The 25,041-nt window shown below is 47.0% G+C and overlaps 1 protein-coding gene across 6 annotated transcripts in view; it reads right to left on the bottom strand.

Moving 5' to 3' along the window:
* ATP13A4 (ATPase 13A4) overlaps positions 1–25,041 on the bottom strand; it is a 75,310-nt gene that overhangs the window by 47,070 nt on the left and 3,199 nt on the right. For 5 of the 6 annotated variants that reach the window (XR_004002141.1, XR_004002142.1, XR_004002143.1 and 2 more), the window contains exons 2-8: positions 11,706–11,879; positions 7,969–8,106; positions 5,546–5,616; positions 5,374–5,454; positions 3,772–3,841; positions 2,023–2,157; positions 569–641 (exon numbers count right to left, since the gene is read on the bottom strand). Coding sequence is in view for 3 of the 6 variants with exons in the window: in XM_030576550.1 (XP_030432410.1) it covers positions 569–641; positions 2,023–2,157; positions 3,772–3,841; positions 5,374–5,454; positions 5,546–5,616; positions 7,969–8,106; positions 11,706–11,879 (742 nt within the window). In the remaining 3 variants the exon portion in view is untranslated. Of the gene's footprint in view, positions 1–568; positions 642–2,022; positions 2,158–3,771; positions 3,842–5,373; positions 5,455–5,545; positions 5,617–7,968; positions 8,107–11,705; positions 11,880–12,299; positions 12,361–25,041 lie in introns of those variants that run through there. The other variant, XM_030576552.1, reaches the window with a different exon arrangement.

Here is a 25,041-nt window from a genome sequence, read left to right as displayed (position 1 = left end):
GATCTGTCACCGAAGAGTCTGAACAAGGATCCTGGAAGCAAACTCCCACCCCCATGCCCCCACACAACTGGTGAAAGTTTGGATCTGGATCCAAACACAGCGGCTGAGCCTTATCTCCTCAATGGGTCCAAACAAGAACTTTGGACCCAAACCCCCTGCTGCTGAGCAACCTGAATCCAATCTTCCTCATTTGGCCCCGTTTCTAATGAGAATGAGCCCACACTAATGGGAACGTTCAGCTGCAGAGGTTAGATGGGTACCACTGAGGTACACAGTTGCGCTGGCAAAGACAACTCAGTTCCCCATGCGATGGATTCACTTTACCAAGGCAAGGCATGGCCATTTAAACCCCACTCTTGATACTGTAGGTAGGAGACTGGTACATGAGAACACACGGCAGCGTTCTTAGGGAGGTGAGCCAATAGCCTGGAGTGAGACGAAAGGGAAAACAGGCCCAGAAGGAATTTTAAGAGGTCAGTTGTTGCCCTACTTACTCTCAATGCTGACACGAGCTGCTGTAACATTGGAATTGAAAACAAAAGAAACAGAAAAACGGAACATGACGCACCTTCGTCTTTCCTGCACACAGTGACCCTGACACTGTTATGAGACTCCACCAGCCTGTGCAGTTTCATAGATTGCTGCAAATCGGGGTAGGGGGAGGGGAGAGACAGAATGAAGTGTTCAGTGTTAACGGCTGTACAAAAAAAGGCATGATGTAATTCAGTAACTAACTCTTACTGTTGTTTGTTTGCATTGCTGTGTCTCTCAGAGCCTCAGACAGGATGGACTGTGCTAGGAGCTGTACAAATTTATAGGAAGATAGCATCTGCAGTGTGCGAACAGTAACATCTAATTTTAGACAAGGTTGTAACAATGGGTGTAGCAAACCACAAGCTGGAATGTGGAAGGGAAGATGCGGGTAGATTGTTACAGAGATGACTAGTCTTGTCAGGGCACTAACTAATAGTTCCAAGATACAGAAAAGTTTATAGATAATTTATAAAGGCTGGGATCTCCAAAGGAGCCTTATCCCAGCCTACTTACACCCATATATATCAAGCAGCTCCCACTGAGAGACAGCCTTTCTGGTATAATCACTTCGACAACGTAAAGATCTCAGATTCTACAGCTTTTTCTTGTACTGCTTTGTTCATATCTGATAGCACAGAGCCAGAAGCTTCCCAAATTAAAGTAATCTACAGACCCTTGGCAATGTCTAACCATTACGATATCATTGTCCCCTTAGCTTATGCCAGGGGGCTTCGTCCACACCACACTTAGGGATAAGGAGGAGAATTTACTCCATAATTCAGCACTTGTTTAAGCAAAAGGAAAATCACATTTATGGACCAAATGCCAGTAATCTATTGTACACTGTAAAAAGGTGACCTTCTCTCCTGTGTACCTTCCTCTCCTGCAGAGTCCAGTCCCTGAGCAGGATCTGGGGACAATCAAAGAGCCCAACCCCAGAGAACTGATTCCAGGTTTTGCAATGAGCCCGCTGCATGCTGGGGCAAGACTTCAGGACCTTTGCTGGGGGTGGGTGGATACACCTGCAGTGCAGACATGGTCAGAACAGGGCCACCCAGGGGTGCGGTGGGGGCAGGTGGGGCAATTTGCTCCAGACCCCAGGCCCTGCAGGGCCCCCCACGAGAATATAGTATTCTATAGTATTGCAACTTCTTTTTATGGAAGGGGCCCCTGAAATTGCTTTGCCCCAGGCCCCCTGAATCCTCAGGGTGGCCCTGGGTCAGAAGCTCTCAGTTATGTACTTCAGTATTGAATCTTGGAGCTGTGGTTCCAGGCACCTTCAGTCACTGGGGCCAGAACAACAGTACTGATTCAATCTAGTTTTATTACTGAATAGTGACTGAAACTGACCAGTGCTAGCCTGCCTGCAATGTGAAGAACTAACTGTTTGTTCTGTACCAGGCTGTGTGTAACATGCAATGTTCTCTGACCTGGCTGGCTGGCAGCAGCAGTAACCCCTTCCTCTCTTCGCAGGGCAGGGGCTCTCACCTTTCTGAGATCATACACGGTTAAGGCGATTGAAAGGAGGGACATGATTATGATAGCAATGGCATACTCCTTATAATCTTCAGCGAACCACAGACACACACTGAAGAGTTGGAACATGTAAAATGGATTTAAGACCTGTTTGGAGACAGAACCGTAGCGTAGGATTGCCAGGTGTCCAGTTTCCAACTGGAATGCCCAGTCGAAAAGGACCGTTAAAAGTCTGGTCGGCGGTGCTGCGGTCAGCAGGTCCAGCTCCTAGGCAGGGGGGCTATGGGGCTCCATGCGCTGCACCTGCCCAAAGCACTGGCTCCACACTCCCCCTGGCTGGGAACCGTGGCCAGTGGGAGCTGGGAGGGCCTGCAGGCGACAGCAGTGTGTGGAGCTTCATGGCTCCCTGCCTAGGAGCTGGACCTGCTGGCTGCTTCCGGGGTGCAGCGAAATGCCAGAACAAGCAGGGAGCCTGCCTTTACCCCACTGACAGGGAGCAGCCCGAGGTAAGCCTGTGCCCCAACTCCCGGCCCCAGTCTTGAGCCTCCCCAAACCCAGAGCCCCCTCCTACACCCCGTCCCCTCATCCCCGACCCCAGTCCAGAGCCCGCACCCCCAGCCAGAGCCCTCATCACCTCATATCCCCAACCCCCTGCCCCAGCCCAGAGCCCCCACCACACCCTGAACCCGTCATCCCCACCCCAGAGCCCGTACCCCTTCCTGCACCCCAATACCCTGCCTCAACCCACAGCCCCCTCCTGCACTCCGAATCCCTTGGCTCCACCCCCCAGCCTGGAGCCCTCTCTTTCACCCCAAAGCTCTCATCCCTAGCCTCACCCCAGAGCCTGCACCCCCAGCTGAACCCCTCCCCTCCTCTCCCCCCCACATCCCAACCCCCTGCCCCGACCCAGTGAAAGTGAATGAGGGTTGGGGAAGCGAGCCACGGAGGGAAGAGAAATGTATTTAGAGTGGGGTGGGGCTTCGGGGAAGGGGTGGGGAAGGAGGCGGGGCCTCGGGAAACGGTTGGGGCTAGGGTGTTCAGTTTTGTGCGATTAGAGAGTTGGCAACCCCACAGTAGCGAGGAGTTAAGAAGCCATATTTATCCTGCTTGGTTATATTCAGCTGGCTCAATCCAGTTAGCTATGGGCCTAAATCTGGTCCCAGAGCCAATCTCCCTGCTAGCTTTGATAGCACTGCCTTCAACCTACGCAGCCTGGGCCCATCTCTGATAGCTGGATCCGAGCTGGAACGCTGGATCCAAACACCCTTGATCAGTGGGGAAGTAAGTTTGGATGTGAAGGTCTCAGCTCAAGCCCGTTTCTCTAGGAAAACTGGAGCAGAGAAGATTCAGACTGTGGAACGAGGGTGGAGTCACAGAGGCCGTGTTGTGCTGGAAGTAGGAACCAGCCTAGCCAGCTGGTGCAGCTGGATTTATTTTACCAGATAACTAAACCTTTTGTTAGTTAAAAGATTACTTCTGTGGTTAATGATACATTCCTTGTGGAGCATCCTAGATGTGCACAGCCCTTCGCAAGACGAAGAGTCTGTAGTGCTAGCCCAGGACGCAAACACAAAGCAGGGGTCAGGCCTGGAAGTGGGTGGAGGGAGGAATGGTGAGAAGATCCCCTGGAAGGGTTTTGAGATGGAATTTGGAGAAGAGGGAGCATGCTTAGTGGAGAGTGAGCCAAATGCCCATGTGCCATATGTCTGATCTTCATGTCCAAATATCCCCCAAAATAAAAGCAATGGAAATGCACTTTACCTCTTTGATGAGTAGTTTCCAAATAGGGACAACCTGAATATCAATGGCATTTGGCCCACATATTAGCCTCCTGCAGGGGGTAAGGATGGAGTGCAATTAAAGGAAAAGCTGGCTGTCACACTCATTTAACTGTGCACCCTGACAATGCGACTCAAGCAGCTGCAGCTGCAGCTCCCACCTCCGGTGAGAGTTAGTACTGATCCCATTGTAAAACATAAACACACAAGGTTGCAAACACCTTGGCTCCAAAGAGAAAGAAACAAGATGTGATGTTTTCCATGTGCTAGTTACATGGATGCATCAGTTCTGTGGCAAACAGAAGCACAGGCCCAGGATATAATAATTGTTTATGCACTATTGTGCGCACCACTATGAGTGCACACTTTGCACACTCACTCAATATACTGCACAAATAGCTGAAGAAACTGCACATGCTAATCGTCAGTAAGATATAAACATCGCCAGTTGCAAGTGCAGTCACCGCAGTTGTGCATGCAATCATAAGTAAGCGCACAAATGATATGCCCATATTTTTGCACATCCAGTTGCATGCCCACAATTATAAACATCTATACCATAGATGTTAGTGTCAGAAAAGCTCTCTCCATCCATACGACCTACATGCACAGCTCATCGGCACAACATGGCCTTAAAGAAACAAATGTTTCTCTCATGCAAAAATCCCTTGTAACTGGTATCAAAAAATTCCGTACCTTAAACTAAACATTTTAAATACAAATCTCACTGTATTAGAGGAACAAGATGGGTGAGGTCTCTCTCCCCAACAGAAGTTGGTCCAATAAAAGATATTACCTGACTCACCTTGTCTCTTTAATATCCTGGGTCTGACATGGCTACAACTACACTGCATGCAAATCTCTCTGTATATAATGTAAAGCATTCTGAATGTAAGACTGAATGAGAACTCAGTTTACGAGTTGGATTATTTGCAATATACAAACAAATGAATGCAAAAATGTATTTATTTATTTTGCATTTGTACTGTAGAAACAGTTAAAGACTCCAGTCAGGGCCCGGACCCTATTTTCCAGAAATGCATTAATTTACACAAATAAACTCAATAGTTAGAACTCATTAATTTCTAACAATAATTCATTTACATTGAGCTCTGCTAAGGGAGCTCCACTAGAAGCTAATTTGTGCTGTTTTAATGGAGACTTTACTTTTGTTATTATTTTGGAGTAAGAGAAACAGCAGACTAATTCAGACTGGAAGGCTATGGTAACTTTTTGAATGGAAACACATAACAGTGATAAACATTCAGAGACACATTTCCAAAAGTTTCAGTAGGGAACTGAGACCAGTCTCTAGTTGCCTGTATATAATTTTTCATGTAAAATCATTTTCATTGACACTCCTGCATGCACATACAACTGTGTGCACAAATAGTACAAGTAAAATTACTCACCAGTAGTAGTGTAAATACAATTGCACTGTGCAAAATTATCAGTCACATTCAGACAATTGCCCCTTTAAGGCCAGTGTTTACAAAAGAGGACAGCACCTAGCTCATGAAAATCTGGTCCTAAACATCTACTTAAATCCATAGTACTAACTACTTAGGACATGTTGCAGTGTTACCTGATCTCCTGTTCCTCACATCGCAAACCAGAACCAAATTCGGCGTGTATAGCTGAACAAGTGTGACTGTCTTCTAGGGACCTAGAAGACAGAGGAAAAATTTTCCTGATGATGTCGTTCCAAAAGAGGCTCCATTTCCTTAGAGAACTTTGTACCCAGCAGGTTAACTCACCCAACTTTCTGGAACTGTTGTTCAGGGTTGTTCCAAATATACCGGATTTTCTGCACTTGGATGCATCTTACCTGCCAAACCAAAGAACGACAGAAACATTTGCAAGGAATGGAACCAAAATGCTGTCACTTCTACTCATAGTTCTATAACTAGAGGGAAGCTGAACTCAAGCAAGACTGATCATACTGGTGGGGAGGGCAAGGAAAGCACTTGAAGGTGTTTGCAGCCACATCGCAGTCTCTTTGGTTGAAGATACACAGCGACAATTGTTCTGGTTAGCCTGGAATTCAGGAGCGCTCCTGAAGTTCTCACTGACACTTAACACTCTCACGGGCACCACCAGGCTGCCACCTATGGCTGGCTAGACTATTCTGTCCCTCCTGGTAGACAATAACCCAGCTTCAGAGACACACGCTTTTCTCCCTTCCTGGCTGGACTATGGCAATGCAATGTACCTACAGGGCTGGCCCACAACATTTTGGCACCTGAGGCGGGGAGCTCAAATGATGCCCCGGTGCCCCCTCGCTTGGGCCAAAACTTTGAAAGGTCTCAATTCTTCCTGCTCTGCTCCTCTCACGGTACTGCTCTGCTACCTACCCCAGTAAAGGAGAACTAACAACTTTAAATGCCGTGTTCAAAAATTTTAAGTAACATTTAACTTTCAAATGCCTGAACAGCAAATGTAACTGTCTTGTCTGCATAGTAAACACTGGCATTTTTATCTGTTTGAATAATCAAAGTGGTGCTTTCGTGCCTTCTCGGTTGCAAAGATTAGAACTGCTTCCTGAAGGTCCACAGTCTGGGCCAGCTTGTGCTCTGTTGAGGTGGTTGCAAGGCGGACCAGCCTCTCCTGTGTCATTGTGGAGCGTAGATGTCTATTTATTAACTTCAGCTTGGAGAAGCTGCGTTCTCCACTGGCAACTGTTACAGGCTCCTCCTCCTCTTTCTCCCTGCAGCTCCTGCTGCTTTCTGTTATTCCCGCTCACCTTTTCTCCTGCCTGCCTATTATGTTTCTTGTACCCTCCTTCCTCCAGCACAGCACTCCACCATCTCTGTGCATCTAGAGCAGAGAGAATACATATGCACCAGCAGCGGACACAAATTTCTACACTCTGGGTCCTAGTGACGCCCCCCACAATCTGGCACCCAAGGTGGCCACCTCAGTTCACCTCATGGTAGGGCCAGCTCTGGTACCTACCTATGAAGCCATCAGCCATCTGGAAATTCTGACTGCTACAGAGTGCAGTATCCTGTCTCCTCAGCTCCGTGAGCATCAGACCTATGTCCTCATTGCACTGGCTTGCCATAGAATACCAAGTCACATTCAAAGCCATTTGCTTTAATGAGAAGTGTGGAGGGAAAACTCTGCTCATGTGTTCTCTGATTTACCCTCTTAAGGCCCAGTCCCATGAGACCTTGCACACTTGAATGGGAAAGAAAAGGTCTCAGTTTCTTGCATGATCAACCTGTAACATTACAATAACTCTCCATTGCAATAAATAGTTTAGAAGGCACAGGGATTTTGTACTGGCTTTTAGGAAGGGGCCTGTGCCCTGGGATTAGAGGATTATGCTATTTGCTCTTGGCCACTTTGAAAACTTGTCTACTTCATTGTTTTGACGGATATGAAAGATTTGCTGAAAGGCGCTGTTGTTATTTGAGGACTATGGGGGGCTTAAAACATGATTAATTCCATCCCCTGAAGAATGTTACAAGTCACTCTCCACTTTCACTCTGTGCCCGTGGATTGAAGTAACTGGCACTACATTTACATATGAATGTTTATATATTTCCAGGAGAAAAAAAGCTTTGTTCAAACCTAGTTAAGGTTGTAAAACTGGCTAGAAACCTTATTGGAGACATCAAACTAACTGCTAACAAGTCGAGAATGTAGTTCCTGAAGATGCAAATAACATCCGCATGGGCTCCCAGCCCTTGTGGCCTACAGCAAGATGCTTCTTGGAGGGTTCTCCACCCCATCTCTTCCCTCCTTCCTCCCCCTCTCCTTTGTAATACTGATGCAGCGCCCCCCTCAGAAGGAATGACAAGGCAGGAATGGCCTTTCCCTCAGAGAGTGAGGGAGAGGGCCTGGCTGACGGGTCTTTTCCCAGAGAAGGCCAGTAGAGTACCCTGATCTTCACCCAGCTGGCTCTACCTGTTGACCACAGCACTCATGCAGCTGTGGGGTTCTTAATTCCATGTTAAATTCAGGCATGTCTCACAAACAAGTTTCAACCTGTCACCCCCAACACACATCTTTTTATTTATTTGTTTGTTTGTTTTGCATGTCCCCAGAGCAGTCTCTGGTTAGTGCAAAGGATTCTGGGGCACATCTCAGGTGGCCAACATGCAAGTCTTTGCATGTGGAGTCATGATAAGACCATGTTAACTCCTGTTATATCAACTGTTTTAAAGTCACTTACTTTTAAATCTGGTTTCATTATGGCTTTGTTTATGATGGAGTTTTCATCAGCAGTGATTGGATAATCTGATCTAAACTTGTTCAGTGCAGACACAGAGATCCACGTCACCTTCTTCCAGGAATAAATCTGAAATTCATCCTAGAGAAACAGAAACCAGAAGCCATCATGAATTTGCACAAAGAAATCCTGCACATAGGTGAGGTCCTGAAAGCATGTTTATTACAGTCTCTTAGACAATGATAACAGGGACCAGTAATGGGCCTGCTCCTCAGCTGCTGTAAATCTGCATAGCTCCATTGTCCTCAATGAAACTATGCTAATTTACACCAGCCAAAGATCTGGCCCGGAAATGAAACATTCAGCATGAAAGGTGGGATCTCACTCTTTGTCTATGGCTTTAGTAACAAGAACAAAGGTGAAAGAAGGGTTTAGGATGTATAGGACTTGCATTTGTTTTTCACACGCGTCTCTGAGCATCTGATTCTAGTGAGCAGAATGCTTTCTGACATGTATATTTGATTGACATTTCAGAGGTGATAGACAATGCCGTGTCAATCACGCACTGCCACAGATGTTCCAGCCATTCCCAGGGAATGGAGTCACCTTCCTGTGCCTGTGCTCTTCATGGGCTTTCTAAGCAAAACAGCCCCTCCCCTCCAGAAATAAGGTATGGCCGTGCTGTGCTCCTGTTCCCTATCTGAGTATCCTGAGCAGGGGGTGGAGGAGTCATGGATCAAAGGGAGGTGGAAGAGAAGGAATGTATCCTAGGCCATGGCTACACTAGCACTTTACAGCGCTGCAACTTTCACGCTCAGGGGTGTGAAAAAACACCCCCCGAGCGCTGCAAGATACAGCGCTGTAAAACCTCAGTGTAATCAGCGCTGCAAGCTACACCCGTAAGGGATGTGGTTTACGTGCAGCGCTGGGAGAGCTGGCGCTCCGACCACACTCACATTTCAAAGCGCTGCCGTGGCAGCGCTCCCACAGCACTGCCGAGGCAGCGCTTTGAAATGTCAAGTGTAACCATACCCCTAGAAATCCCAGGTTGTAGAAGAGCAGCCACTGCCCCTATGGGCTTGTTGTGCTGCTGGACCATGAAAGTGTGGATCTCACCTCCTTGCCCTGGGTTCACCCTTGGGCACCACAGTGGGTTATTTGGATGAGTTGTGGAGGCCTCTGTTTTGTGCACAGGGGGTGCAGAGACCTTCCTTTGTGGCCATTCTGACCACTCACTGTGCAGCTCTGTTGCAGGGCTGAAGTGGAATGACGGGCACTGGGCAACATAAAACACATCATGCTGTCGGCCAGGGATTCTTGACCTGAGGATTGTGATCACCCTGCCCTTCCCATAGTGCTAAATGGAAGGTGGTTCTCAGCTAGGTGGGAGGGAGGCTTGAAGAAGGATGGGGAGGGGATGGAGAAGGCTGAGTACCATTCCTATAAGCAAAGATAGAGGAGTAACGGTGACATCCTCCAGCAACCTCATAGATAATAAATGATCTAGACAATATTAGTAACCTAAAGTAATGGAAGGTGAGCAAATATCAGTGTTCAAAGTATCTGCAGTGTTACACAATATCAACAACTCTGGCATTCAAATCACATGGGAACACAAACTGTGTTATCTACAGTGGTGAGCTGGAGCCAGTTCCCACCAGTTCCCAAGAACCACTTGCTAAAATGGGTGGGCAAAGAACTCCAGTCTGTGGGCCAGACCATCCTGTTGCTCGCAGAATTCCCAGCTGGGGAGGCTGAGGTTCCCCCGGCCCCTCCTCCGTTTCCCCCCAGCTGCAGCATGGCCATCCACCGGCACCAACTGTGCAGCTCAGCTGAGCTCCTGAGTCGTCTTGCTACTTTGAGCTGCAGGCAAGATAAGGGGGGGGGCTGCAAGCTCCAGGGTCACCAGGGGGGGCAATTTTCCCCAGGCCCTGCAGGGGCCCCCGGCCCCACGAGTATGTCTCCCCCGCCCCCCCCTTAAATCAGAACTTTTTATAGAGAACCGGTTGTTAAGATTTTGGCAGCTCATCACTCTTATCTGCATAGAAATCTGTCCTCCCTGCTACATGTAACAGGATGAATAACATTAATGGAAAGTCAGTTTCTTCCTTAAATTAGAAAACAAGAACAAAAAGAATAAAACATTATGGACTTTTCATCTCTGTTGACGAAGCTAATAAGCCAGCCCTGCGGTTGAGATAGGAGGCAAAAAGGAAGAGAAGGGCTCACAGTGTGTCCAGGATGGAAACGTTCTTTAATTGCCAATGTGTCAGCTAACGGCCTCAGCAATGATGAGCTGTAAACCTGTCACGGTGAAGCTGATGATAAATTATGAATGCTGACTGGATAAACTGAAGAAGAGAAATCCCCCTTCCCATCCAATGAAGTAATCTGATCAGATAAACACTACAACACAAAAGTGCTGTTTTGATGCGAAGAACCCAGGAAGGCGCTTTTAAATTGTCTGCTGCCCAAAGCACACTTTGACAGAGACTCTGATAACAAGAACATTAGCTATTTTTCAATCTTTGTTTAATTACATAAAGGCTCATTTAGAATCTCATTTGTTTGGAAAGTACTTGGCATGGCAAATCCATTTAAAATGACACATGAGAATGGGTAATTACAAATGCAAGAGGAGCTTGGGATTAAAAGGCAAGATTAGACCAAAAATGCTTTTTTGATTAGGACAGTCTCAGAGGCTTTTATGGAGCAAAGTGTGTTTCATGGAGAAACAGTCAATAGATGACCTCCTTGATTTTCAAAAATGGGTGTATGCAACTGCATGCCCTTGTGGTTGCTTCCTATGTTCAAACAAACCCCGTGACTGTACATGGCAAATCAAGCGATCACACGAGCAAGTGGCCAGTCACACATCTGACTGCTCCTTGTTTGGGAACTTTTTAAATAGAGTAAGTCCAAGTTTTCAAACCTCAAAAGAATATGCAGGCTCAATTTTAATTCTGAGTGAAGTTTTGAGTTGTTTCTTGTTGGTTATTGTGGCATGCGTGACACAAAGTTGGGGATAATGGGGACAAGAATCCACATAATAAAACCTCCATTCTAACAGCCTGGATGGCCCTCTCAGCAGAGGGAGCAAGGACTGACTAGACATGGAGCATGAGCTCCCCCTTCACCCCTAGAGATGGTCCCTTTGTGTTAGAGTTGCGGCACATTGGCAGGCAGCAATACGAAGCCGCAGCTGCACCTGTGCTGTGGGGAACTGGGGGATTTCAGTCTCCAGTTCCGTCAGCTCAGCACTCTTGAGATCTGAGAGAGGTTTTGGGCAGCCACAACTCCACCCAAACTCCATCACAAACAGTGAGGAGGGACAGACCCATATGGAGGCTGAGCTGGGGAGGAGTAGATGTCTTGGACACCATCCAAAGAGAAGACTCAGATAAAAGAAGTTTAGATTCTGGAGCACAGTTCTGTGGCACTGGGTGGGCAAAGGGTAGATTCCCTAGCAAATGCCATAGTCATGGAATCACAGGATCCATGGGGCCTCTCCCCACAATATTGTGAAGCATGCTATCCACTTGGCCGATGCCCTCTGCGCCACATGCATGGTATGTATATTGTAAAGCACTTTGAAATGAAAGTTGCCAACTGTATGTTGTTGCTATTTTTATTATTTTATTAAGCATCGGCAGTGTAAGAGATCCAGGTTACATGGATTCCCTCTACTTCCTATTAGCTATGTGCTAGCAAGTAATTTACAAAGGAACGTGGGCACCTACTGTTGTTCTGAGCAATGTGACGTCTGCTTCTTGCAAGCTGCAGGGGATGCAGTTTGCCCACACATCCCATGCTGGTTTCCAGTAAAATACAAGCCAGAGAACCCCGCAGGACAAAATGTACCCAGCAATGCACATGGCTTTCCGGCAGCCCTGGGTTTTGTAGCCAAATATCTCCTGTTGAGCAGAGAAAAAGAAAAGGTAATGAGAAGCATTTTATTTAAAGAAATGTTGAGAACACATTATCCTTTCATCCAGAACTCTGTGAATGCCCTCAGGGTTAAAAGGTGGTAACTGGCGTTGTGCTGTGAAACTCCCAGCCACAAAAAACTCACCTGGTTCCATTATAGCCTTAGGCCATATTTGTAGAAAACTTTGTCAGTTTCATGAAGGTTTTGGGCAAACCTGGCGTTCTGGAGTGCCCCTGGGCTGATGATAAACAGTCAGGAGAATTGGGTGCAGGTGTAAAATTCTGTCTGAAAACGTTGGCCTGGATGGAACAATATTGAGCTTTAGGCTGGAGTCAGGAGCCCAGCCTCATGACCTCTGCCCTTTCCAAGTGTAGGGTAGGGCAGCAGGGGAATGATGGACACTTACCACCTTCCATTATGGTTCTAATGTTGGGCCTCTGAGTCTTGTCAACAAGCCATTATCTTAACTCATAATAATTAATAATCATCCTGAGCACTTGAACTTCAGTGCTGCTGTATCTGTCCTGCTGCTCCATCTGGCAGTGATCCGGGTTCCCCCCATTTTGTCAAGCTGCCAAGAGAACTCCCAGGGAGAAGCAAATCCCTGGCAGCAGAATCACTAACTTGGCCTCCTCTTCAACCTCTTCCAATTAACTTCTGAACATGGAAAAACTGGAACGATCCTTTCCAGGAGAGACAGGATTTAAATACTAGGGCGAGAAATGATGAGGCAGAATTACGCCCTTGTGTTCTTACGCCCATCTGAGCAGCCAGGAAGTCTATGGTTAAAATAAATAGTAAAGGAAATAGTAGATGCCCTGGCATGTTCCTGTATTGACAGCCAATTACAGTAATCCATTGTCATTTAGCAGCGGCTCCTCCCTGCTTTTGAACATGCCGAGCTCCAGTGCCAGGTCATATGAGGCACTATGCACATGTTTCCTCAAGCCTAAAATGATAACACACTGGAGGCAAGCAGAAGTGACTCCACCCAGTGTAATGTTTTTTTGGGAGACCTTGGTTTCTTCTCGCAGAATGTCAAGGTGGATGTGCCATTTGGGGTGCGTCCTGTGGCACTGTGAGTTAGTCAGTCTTTTCGGTAGCTTTGGGACACGGGCACTCTAAAGTATGCAGCAAATTGATGCGCCAAATGGCAAAACGCAGGCACTGCTCATCATCCATGACCCACAGAGATGTACATTAGAGGGGAGATAGTCAGAGAATGATAGGGCTGGGGAAAACACTGCAGTTCATCTGCTCAAGAAGCCGTTGAACCAAATACCATGACACAGATAATCCTCTGGCCACACCTATGTACAAAGCACATTTCCAGAGCATTGTTGTCCCAGAACATCTGCCCACAAATAAAACTCCTGACACTGTAGATCTTAAAACACTTTACAAACGTGGGTAAGCATCATTATCACTTTACAAACATGGTTAAGCATATTAGAGCCAGGAAAAGAATTCAGCTCCATGCTTTATCTTCTTCCCACAGGGGAAGTTCTGTGATGCCCTCAAACTGCTGTAACATTGATAGTCTGTCCGGCCAAGGTGCATACTTTACCTTGTGGAAATGAGCACTGGCAGGGGATCAGATCCAATTGTTTGCGCTTTGAGGTGTCTGACATTCCTGAACTTGGATGTTAAGGAGTTATATAGGAAAGTGAGAAGGGGGAAGATAGACATAGGACACCAACGTCTTCTCTTTCATTTCTGTTTAGAGTGGGGCCCAAACTATGCAGCTGGGATCCAGATTCAGATCCAAAGTGATGCTTTCCTAAAGTCTGAAAAAGTCTGAAGAGGAGGTTCTGGTTCAAGTCCAAAGATAAACCAGAGCTTGTTAAATTTGGTTCCAGCTCCTAGTCTGAACTGTCCCAGGGTTCTAGGGTTGGGGCGGTTGGGTTGGGCCCATCTTTATTTTGATTTAGAATAAAATATTCCATTTCTTTTGGGGAAGAGGTTGCCAATGATGTTGGCTGATGATTCATCAAAGCCTCTAGTTTGATGGACAAGAGCCATTATACAAGCTTAATAAAAGATAATTTATAAGTAAATAGCTTTAACCTGAAACAGGCGAGTGACGCCACACTCACAAGCCACCTCTAGCAGTATTTGTTTTTCTTGCATTGCTATAATTCAAAACCAGCCAAGCAGATGTTTTTTTCTGATTTGTGGAGAAGAAAATGTCACCTCTGGGCTGAGCTCCTGCCACGTTTTAGCCCAGAAGTGATATAGCACAGGAGTAGTGCAGAATAGGATCTGGGATTACAGTGGGTCACACACTAAATATGAGTCAACAGTGTAACGCTGTTGCAAAAATAGCAAACATCACTCTGGGCTGTATTAGCAGGAGTGTTGTAAGTAAGACACCAGAAGTAATTCTTCCGCTCAACGTAAAACTGGTAAGGCCTCAGCTGGAGTATTGTGTCTAGCTCTGGGTGCTACACTTAGGAAAAGATGTGAACAAATTGGAGAGAGTCCAGAGAAGAGTAACAAAAATGATTAAAGATCTAGAAAACATGACCCATGAGGAAAGATTAAAAAGATTGGGTTTGTTCAGTCTGGAGATGAGAAAAACTGAGGGGGGCCATGTGACGAAGTGGGGATTTTCCCTTGTTACGTTGTATGTGAGTCTTCGTGAGTCTTGTTGTTTTGCATGAATGCTGTGTGTGCCTCAGTTTCCCTGTGTATTGCACCAATATCTAGGTGGTGGGAATAAGGGTGTGTGACTTTTGAGAAGGCTGGTCTAGCTGCCTGCGTGGATGCTATGGCTGCCCCTTCGTAACCTGAGACCCAGGAAGGGGATGCGACCAGGTGGCTCTTGACCCTGGAAGCGACCCAAAGGCTGGAGGAGGAGCAATGGGCAGGGCAGGGGCCAGGCAGCTGGAAGCAAGTCAATCTCAGCTGGCTTGGGGCTCGGGGGGAAGACCAGAGCGCTGGCTCTGGGCTCCCCTCCCTCCAAGATGGATTTGGCTGAAAGTCACTGATTTCTGTGCTAACAAGTTGTGTCCTATGCTATGTTCCTGACTGTTTTACCGGCTGGCTGAGAGTCACGTCTGACTGTGGAGTTGGGGTGCAGGGTCCTCTGGTTTCACCAGGAGCCCCCCCTGGGTGCAAGAAGTGGACAGTGGGGCAAAGGATGCTGAATGCTCCGAGGTCAGACCCAGGAGGGCCAAAGCTGTGTGAGCTTCTTGCCCTGGAGACAGTCTGCTCAGAGAGAGGAGGCTCCCCCAGTGTCCTGACTGGCTTTGTAGGAAGTAGTTCCAGAGCATTGGCCTGGTGACTCCGTGACAGGCCATAACAGTCTTCAAGTACATAAAAGGTTGTTATAAAGAGAAGGTGGATGATAAATTGTTCTCCTAAACCACTGAGGATAGGACAAGAAGTAATGGGCTTAAAGTGCAGCAAGAGTGATTTAGGTTGAACTTCAGGGTTGCTAAGCACTGGAATAAATTACCTAGGGGAGCTGTGGAATCTGCCAGTTGGGGGTTTTAAGAACGGGTTATACAAAAACCTGTCAGGGAGGTCTAGGTGATACTCCTGTCTCAGTGTAGGGCACTGGACTAGATGACCTGTTAAGGCCCCTTCCAGTTCTACAAGTCTGTAACTCACAACGGAGTTATCAGCCACTCAAAAGAAGGGTTTCAAATGGGATGATCTTAGGGCTAATGACAAAGTGAAGGACTGTGGAGTGTCTTGATGCCTAGCCAGTCAGCTTGCCATACAATAGATTTAGGAGGAACTTTTTAATTTGAAAGTTTTTGCTATCCCCGGGATGGCCCTGTAAGGCCCTTCATTGCAGCCATATCAAGACTCTGACTGCACTGCTGAACACAGCGATTACCTAATCTAACTTGGACTCTAGAACTATGTTTGTGATCAAATTAGGGGACAACAGTGTAGTAATGTCTCCCATAAGGATGGCTCTGTTCTTCACTGCTGGATCGAGCCCCCTGCATAGAAGGCCTAAAATAGCCTTAGCCATCTGCAGGTTTCTCAGTCGGTCACTGTCAGCTCAGCTAGCCACATAATCTCACACCAATATGTACAGCTGGCCTGCCCTGCGATGCTTTCCAGCTACATGTAGACACCAGGGCTGGCTCTAGCCATTTCGCCGCCCCGAGCACGGCGGCACGCCGCAGGGGGTGCTCTGCCGCTCACCGGTCCAGTGGCTCCGGTGGACCTCCCGCAGGCATCCCTGCGGAGGGTCTGCTGGTCCTGTGGCTCCAGCAGGCTTGCCTGCGGATGCTCAACCAGAGCTGCGGGACCAGCGGACCCTCCGCAGAGACGCCTGTGGGAGGTTCACTGGAGCCACCTGCCGCCCTCCCGGCAACCAGCAGAGCGTCCCCCGCGGCATGCCGCCCCAAGCACGTGCTTGGCGCGCTGGGGCCTGGAGCCAGCCCTGATAGACACACACACCTTTGTGCACCTGAGCCCTTCTCATGTGCCACCAGAGAATGTTCTATTGACTGTGCTCTTCTCCCGCTCACCTTCTGCTGTGTCCAGCAGCAGTTTACCAAAGGCTGTGGCAATCTGAAGTGCCCATCAGGCAGGTATCCATGATGGGAAATGGATTTCTGAGCTCTGTGTGTGCGTGTGCGCTGCAGCAACTGAGGCAGCACAGGATGTCTGCAGACTTTCCCAGAATCCATTGAGAACAATAAGGGGTAGCTGTGGATGAATAAACATGGCTAATGTGTGCCCACGGTGGCTGCTCTGTTTGTGGACTTAGCTTAACTGTTCTAGGTTGTTTGAGGCTCAGATCAATAGACTCCAAGACCAGAAGAGACCATTGTGTTCATCTGGTCTGACCTACTGCAGAGCACGGGCCACAGATCTTCCCCCAAATAATTCCTAGAGTATGTCTTGTAGAAAAACAGCCAGATTGTCAGCGATAAGAGTCCACTGCAATGCTTCGTAAATTGTACCAATGGTTGACTACTCTGTTAAAAATGTATACATTATTTCCAGCCTGAATTTGTCTTATCTTCACCTTCTAGGCATTGGATCATATCAAACCTCTCTGCTAGACTGAAGAGCCGATTATGAAATATTTGTTCCCCCGTGAAGGTACTTACAGACTGTAACCAAGTCACTCCTTAACCTTCTCTTTGTTAAGCTGAATAGACTGAGCTCTTTGAGTCTGTCTCTATGGCTACGTCTACACTAGAAACTTCAAAGCACTGCTGTGGGAGTGCTTTGAAGGGTGAGTGTCGTGACATGCGAGCGCTGGAGAGAGCTCTCCTAGCGTTCCTGGTAATCCACCTCCACGAAGGGAGTGCCGGAGTGCTCGGAGTCTGTGCACACGAGCCCTTTAAAGTGCTCAAACTTGCTGCACTCGGGGTGGGGGGTGATTTTTCACCCCTCTGAGCCAGCAAGTTACACTGCTATACAATGTACGTGGAGACAAGCCCGGCTATAAGGCATGGTTTTTAGTCTTTAATCATGCTTGTGATTGCTTTCTGACCCCTCTTCCTTGATCTCTGTCTAGCAGGATTCCAGACTGGTCGCACCAGCACCAACTATAGAGTAAAAAAACCTCTTTACTCCTATTCACGATACCTATTGATGCATCCCAGCATCGCATTAGCTGTTTTGGCCACAGTGTCACACAGGAAGCTCATGTCCACCACCACCACCATCTTTTTCAGAGTCCCTGCTTTCCAGGAGAGAGTGTCCAATCCTGGAAGTCAACAGTGAGGATGGTATTGGGGTTGGTCCTGCTTTGAGCAGGGGGTCGGACTAGTGACCCGCTGAGGGCCCTTCCAACCCTAATCATCTACGATTCTATGAAGTGTGGTTGTCATGGGGTCGATATGCCCCATGCTGGTTCAGCAGCCAAAGGGTTAACAAAGCACCTGCCTACCTGCTCAGCCAGAGCTGATTGGCAGCCCCACAGAAGTGATGAGGATAAAAGGGCTGCAACCAGGAGGGTGGGGCTAGGGCAGCTGCCAGAGAGAGAATCCCTCCAGCAGACTGGGGAGGTGCTGCCAGGCAAACCAGCCCACCAAGGCAGGAGAAGCAGGGTGGGAAGACTATAAACGTAGGAAGTTGTACAGGACTGAGGAGGGTTGTTCTGGCTGTTCCAAACAAGGGCCCTGTGCTGGAACCGGTAGAGCAGGTGGGCCTGGGTCATGGCGCTGGATCCAGCAGGACCAGGCGTAGTAGCCTCGCGCAGGTGCCAAGTGGTGGCAGCAGGTGCTGCACTTTGTGGTGGGGTGATCAGCTCCCCTGTCACAAAGCACAGCCCCTGCTAGCAGTGCCAGTCTCTTCTGGGGGCGGGGGCGCTGAGGTGGGCCTTAGCCCCCCTTTGCCACTGGGCCCTGCTCCTCCTCCTCCCCCTCAGATCCTGCCCCCTGGCCTGGCCAGAAGCTGGAGCTGGGCTGTGGTAAGAGCTGCCCAGGGAGCCTAGGTCGCTGTGGGGAGCCCCAGACCCTTCACCTGCCCTGGGTGGTGTGCTCTGGAGGGCCAGGACATGTGCTGGGGGCTGCTCTCAGGTCCCTGGACCCCCACCCAGGGCCAGTAGAGGGTCTGGGGCTCCTCCCTGGGCAGCTCTTACCATGACCTGGCTCCAGTGTTTTGGCCAAAGGCAGGACCTCGGGGAAGAGGAGGAGCACAGGTCAAGGCCCCAGTTCCAGCGCTGGTGGGCCCCTCACTTCTACCCAGGTTCTGGGCACCTGGCCTGGGTTCCCCTACCTGCTCCAGTCAGATACTCTTCAAGAAGAAGCTCCTGATCCCAGGGACACCATCTGTGTGCTCAGCACTGTTCAGAATACATCAGAAAATCCAGCCCCTGAGCCAGTGCATCTGGATAAGATGGCTCAGATATTTAAGTATGAAGTGTGTAGTTACTGACCACCAGGAGCGCCACCAGCTTTTTTGCCACCCTAGGCAGCGGAAGGTCCCGCCCCTGAAATTCCGTCCCCGACAGAGGCAGCAGAAGGTCCCACCCCCGAAATTCCGTCCCCGACAGAGGTGGCAGAAAGTCCAGCCGCTGTGGTCGCCACCCCCCAAATGTTAGCGCCCTAGGCAACCGCCTAGGTCACCTACTGGGTTGCGCCGGCCCTGCTGACCACACTGTGATGTTTATAGGCACTGATGGCAATAGAGGTTTTAGTTGATTAGGGACTAGAAAATTTGACCCTCCAACTTTCTTTCTAAAGGAAGAGCTTCCCAGAGCTCCTGTGCCTGTTTATTTTCCCTTCCTGCCTGCAGTGGCCCTGAGATACCTCAGCAGTCTCCGTTTTTTTCTGAACTTTAAAATATAGAATTTTCTTGGTGTTTAGTTTTAAATATCCTCCTGTGAGAACCGAAACGCAGTCACTGTGGTGTTGTGTTTAAAAGCCTTCTGGAAAGGAACTAGCCTTTAATCAGAAGTAAAAGCAGTGTTGCCAACTCTCATGATTTTGTCATGAGTCTCATGATAATTGTTTTCCTTAATACCCCAGCTTCTGGTGTCAAATGAATATGTGATGATTTCAGCCTTTGTTCTTAAAGAAAAATGAAGTTTCTAGTCCTCGTGGCTGTGGAGAAAGTTTAAAAATGTGACCCCAGTGCACCTTGAAGGCTCAAAAACCAGAAGGCAAATAAGAAGAACCCCAAATCTGTTGTTTTTACATAATCACATGATTTTAAAGCCAATCTCATGATTTTTGGTGAGCCTGATTCATGATTTTTGGACATTTGGGATTGGCAATAGTATGAAAGTGACTTGAAAGTGTCAGTTTCACTCCTGTTTAAGGTTTGTTTCTAGTCTATTATTTGTAGTGAGGAAACACCTCTAGAGCTCCAGGCAGGTGCAGTATAAATTCACGGGGCCTTGCCCTAATAGGATGTTTCCAAAGCTAAATGATCTATTCCAAACTTGGTGAACTGCAAAAAAGTGATAGAAAGTCATCTAGACTTTTCTACAATTGTTTTGATTGTTGTATTCAAGAATTAGTAACAAAGAATATACATTAAAATTTTAAACCTAACCAGTGTTACTTAAGTGACACAAGATGTGAGAACATGTTAGTATTAGAGCTGAATGGGTCTAATATTTATTAAATTCTCTTTTTTTATATAGGAATTAGATGCAGTGCTCCTATCAGCTAATTTCTAAGTTATCTGCAAAAAAAAAACCCTACAGTTTTCACGTGCTGAAGTAGCCCTTGGAATCACAGTTAAAGTTCCCTCCCCAACCAAAATCTGAAATGGCACCCCTGGATGTCAGATTACCAAAGACAGAGCAAGGAGCTAGTAATATGTCCAGGAGGCAATATTCCGTAGGGAACAGGGCAAGGGCTAGGACACTGGTCTCCTGGGTCCTCTCCTTCAAGGTGTGAAGTTTGATAAGTCACTTAACTTCTCTGTGCCTCTGTTTCCTCATCTGTTACATGAGGCTAACCCTACCCACCTTTGTGAAGTACCCTGAGACTGTCATGAGAAGGCCCTATGAAACTCAAAGTATCACATGTATGCAGTGTTATCTAGCCGTGTCAGTCCCAGGGTATTAGAGGGACATGGCGAGGGAGGTAATATGCCCAACTTCAGTTGGTGAGAGGGACAAGCTTTGAGCTTACACAGAGCTTCTCTTCAGGTCCGGGAACCATACTCGGAATGTCACAGCTAAATACAAGGTAGAACAGATTGTTCAGCATAAGGAGTTAACACATTTCAAGGGACCACTCAGGGTGAAGTGGCCTGTTAATACCCCTCCAGTCTTGGGGGCGGGGGAGAGGCAGCTGGGGGTATTTGTGTTATAGATTGTTGTAAAAGCCATAAATCCAGTGTCTATATTCATATCCAGCAAAGTTATGAATGTAAGCTCCCAGGCACATGTTTTGAAAGTGTTATGAGATTTCCTGAAATATGTGTTAACCACTTATGCTAAATAACGATTACTTTGCTACTGCAAAGAAAGTGAGTCCGTACTTCACACCAATGGGTGAGCATTCTCTAGAGCAACCTATGGCCCGCGTGCCGAAGGCGGCACGCAAGCTGAATTTCAGCAGCACTCACACTGCCCGGGTCCTGGCCACCAGTCCAGGGGGCTCTGCATTTTAACATTTTAAAAAACGTATTTACTTTACATACAATAATAGTTTAGAGAAAGAGACCTTCTAAAAACGTTAAAATGTATTACTGGCATGCAAAACCTTAAATTAGAGTGAATAAATGAAGACTCGGCACGGCACTTCTGAAAGGTTGCCGACCTCTGCTCTAGAGGTTAGAGCAGCGGACTATGGCCCAGGACCTCTGGATTCTCTCCGTGGCCCTGCTACTGACTTATTGTTGGACCAAACATGAGTCATTTGCTCCCTCTGTGCCTCAGTTTACCTATCAGTAAACTAAGTTTCGCAGTAGCGTTATGAGGCTTTACTAATTAATCTAAAGCTGTCAGACTTGCTGCTGTTGGCAGAAACTTTGCTTATTCAGAGAACAGATCTGTTGGAATCAAGAAGCCGAATTTGCTGTTAATCATTTACCATCACTACTCCCTCCTGTCAAGGATTATTTACACAATTGTCATGTAAATCACTGTTATTTGTGGCTAAAATAACTTTGTTTTATTTCCAAGTCACCTGTCATAAACAGATAGCTAAGGGTTATGTCTCTTACACCTGGAAAGAAGTAATCTGAAACACCTGACCAGAGGACCAATCAGGAAACAAGACTTTTTCAAATCTGGGTGGAGGGTTTTTTGTGTGTGAGTCCTGTGTTCTTGGGTCTTCTGCCTGTACTCTCTTGGCTATGAGGAGTGAATTTTTCTATTTCCTGTTTTCTAATCTTCTGTTTCCAAGTTGTGAGTACAAAGATGGTTTGTTGTATTGTATTTACATGTCTACAGTTGCTGGAGTGTTTTGAATTGTATTCTTTTTGAATAAGGCTGTTTATTCAATATTCTTTTAAGCAATTGACCCTGTATTTGTCACCTTAATACAGAGAGACCATTTTTATGTATTTTTTCTTTCTTTTTATATAAAGCTTTCTTTTAAGACCTGTTGGAGTTTTTCTTTAGTGGGGAACTCCAGGGAATTGAGTCTGCAGCTCACCAGGGAATTGGTGGGAGGAAGAAGTCAGGGGGAAATCTGTGTGTGTTAGATTTACTAGCCTGACTTTGCATTCCCTCTGGGTGAAGAGGGAAGTAATTCTGTTTTTCAGGACTGGGAACGGGGAGGGTGGAGTCCCTCTGTTTAGATTCACGGAGCTTGCTTCTGTGTCTCTCTCCAGGAACACCTGGAGGGGGGAAGGGAAAAGGTTTATTTCCCTTTGTTGTGAGACTCAAGGGATTTGGGTCCTGGGGTCCCCAGGGAAGGTTTCTGGGGGGACCAGAGTGCCCCAAAACACTCTAATTTTTTGGGTGGTGGCAGCTTTACCAGGTCCAAGCTGGTAATTAAGCTTGGAGGTTTTCATGCTAACCCCCATATTTTGGACGCTAAGGTCCAAATCTGGGACTAGGTTTATAATATCACCTGTAAAGCAGAAGTTAACTGTAAATGCCAAGCAAATTCTGGCATCCACCTTCTCTTCAAAGCAGGAACTGGCCTTACCAGACTGTGAGGAGTATTGCAGTTCTGTCAATCCCATCACCAGGTTTTTCTGCTTTGACAGCAGGAAGGTAACCTATGAGCAACAGTTTAAAAGTGCTGTTGCTATAACAACGGATAATAGGATTAGACTTGAAAGACAGGTTGAAGGACTCACAAGGAAAGTAATAGTGGAGTCTGTGTGATAACAACCAGGAATTCTTTCATAAGGGTCTGCTGCAGTTCCCAGTCAATACCAAACTACCAGTCACTCCAGTGGAAGTAGGATTGGGCCTTTCAATGTCAATCTTGTGCGAGGATTCAAATATTTCTATGTCAAAGGATAGAAAGCTACAGGGCCAAATACTGGCCCCAGCTGTAGCCCCTTTCCACCATTCTGGGAGTGCAAAGGGGTCAAAGCTCCCTTAGTAAAGCAGCTAAGGATTCCTCCAACATGAAGGGTTACTGGCTGGTAAGTTGCTGATGTACCTTACTCTACACCATCGCCTTCAAAACTCCAGCATAGGGATTCATGGATTCTAAGCCCAGAAGGGAACATTGTGATCAGTCAAGGGCATGTGTACCCTTGAGGGTACGCAGAGGTCTTCCAAAGGGTACATCAACTCATCTAGATATTGGCTTGGTTTTACAACAGGCTCCATAAAAAGCACTAGCAAAGTCAGTACAAACTAAAATTTCATATGGACAATGACTTGTTGATACTGCTCTATATACTATACACTGAAATGTAAGTACAATAATTTATATTCCAGCGGATTTATTTTATAATTATATGGTAAACATAAGAAAGTACATGGTTTTTTTTCAGTAACAGTGGGCTGTGACACTTTTGTATTTTTATGTCTGATTTTGTAAGCAAGTAGGTTTTAAGTGAGGTGAAACTTGGGGGTATGTAAGACAAATCATAAGAACGGCCATGCTTGGTCAGACCAAAGGTCTATCCAGCCCAGTATCCTGTCTTCCAACAGTGGCCAATGCCAGGTGCCCCAGAGGGAATGAACAGAACAGGGAATCATCAAATGATCCATCTCCTGTCGCTCATTCCCAGTTTCTGGCAAACAGATGCTAGGGACACCATCCCTGCTCATCCTGGCTAATAGCCATTGATGGACCTATCCTCCATGAACTTATTTAGTTCTTTATCCAACTTCTGAAAGGGGTACAGTAGTCTGGAAAGCTTGAAAGCTACTAATGTAGTCTGTCCTCCTGCATAGCACAGGCCATCCTCAAAATAATTCCCAGGGCAGATCTGTTAGAAAAATGTTCACTCTTGATTTCAAAATTGCCACCACAACCCTTGGCAAATTGTTCCAATGATTAGTTACCCTCATTGTTAAAAATGAATGCCTTATTTCCTGTATGACTTTGTCTAGCATCTGCCTCTAGCCACTGCATCGTGTTATACCTTTCTCTGCTAGATCGGAATCTCCTGCGTAAATATTTGTTCCCCATGTAGATACTTAGACTGTGATCAAGTCATCCCTTAACCTTCTCTTTGTTATGCTGCATGGAGTAAGATCTCCTAGTATATCTTAGATGTATGTATAGTGCGGAAAATGGCTGGATTTTGTTGTGTTCTGACAATCCCTGGCTGATGTAATGGCTCTAGGAGGCTGTTGGCTGCTCCAAATTATGCCAGGAGCTGAATAAATCCATAGCAACCCTGGAGATTAGAGGGATGCAAAAGTAGCTTGCAGCCTTCTTTTCCCTCTCACCCCCTGCTGTACCCTAAGGAAAGCTTTGAACAGTCTATTAAAACCACCTAAAATCAGCATTTCTTGCAAAAAGAATAATCCCTAAAACAAACCATCCCCCTACCAACCCTCTCCCAGGCAAATTCTGTTCTATAAAGGCTCTTCTTCCTCCACTATCATTGTGAAGAGATTGGATCTGCCAGATGCCCTGAAAGCCAACAAGCTCAGGCTCTGTGGGATCCCAGGGAAATGAACCTCAGCTTCTGAAAGAGCGGCTCCTGCCAGTCTTATTCAAGCAAGTAGGCTTTAGTCACACAAACAGTCCCATGATGGACACGAGGAAGGATGGACAGCTCTGAAACATAGGGGCATCGTCACTTGTGCCATAGCAAGGGCAGCAAAGAGTGGACAATGCTGGACACGTGGCCTTAGAAATGTTTCGCATCCCTTCTCATTACTGCTGAGCAACCCCCACAGCCTCCAACAAAAGTGGATAGAAAGTTTCTCCGAGAAATGAGATTATCTTCTCCAGTTTTCAAATGAGCCATCAACATACTTTAAAACTGTCAGTCGTATTTCAATCTGAAACAACTGACATCTGCACAATGTCAGCAGGAACGTTATTACACCAAGTGATATGATCTTTACCAAAGAGTCGAGAAATGCAGGCCAATAATTGGACTCTGGAAGAGTCAAATTAATACTAAAAACAAATTTAAAATGTAATTGTCAGGGATCCCCAGGATCAGTGCTCTGGGCCCAGCTTTAGAGCAGTCTCTGACTGGGAGGAGCCCGACAGTGGGCCAGACCCCCTCAGGCTCTCACTCTTCTTCCTGAGTAAGCCATGTAGCTTCACTGCCTCCTGAGACTGGCTCTCTGGGACCTTCCGCATTCCTGCTTCACATCGTGAGCTCTGAGA

This window comes from Gopherus evgoodei, chromosome 9 (assembly GCF_007399415.2).
Source record: "Gopherus evgoodei ecotype Sinaloan lineage chromosome 9, rGopEvg1_v1.p, whole genome shotgun sequence".
Classification (NCBI taxonomy): domain Eukaryota; kingdom Metazoa; phylum Chordata; order Testudines; family Testudinidae; genus Gopherus; species Gopherus evgoodei.
The sequence above is the reverse complement of the archived record's forward strand: the minus strand, read 5'-3'. Positions and strand labels throughout refer to the sequence as shown.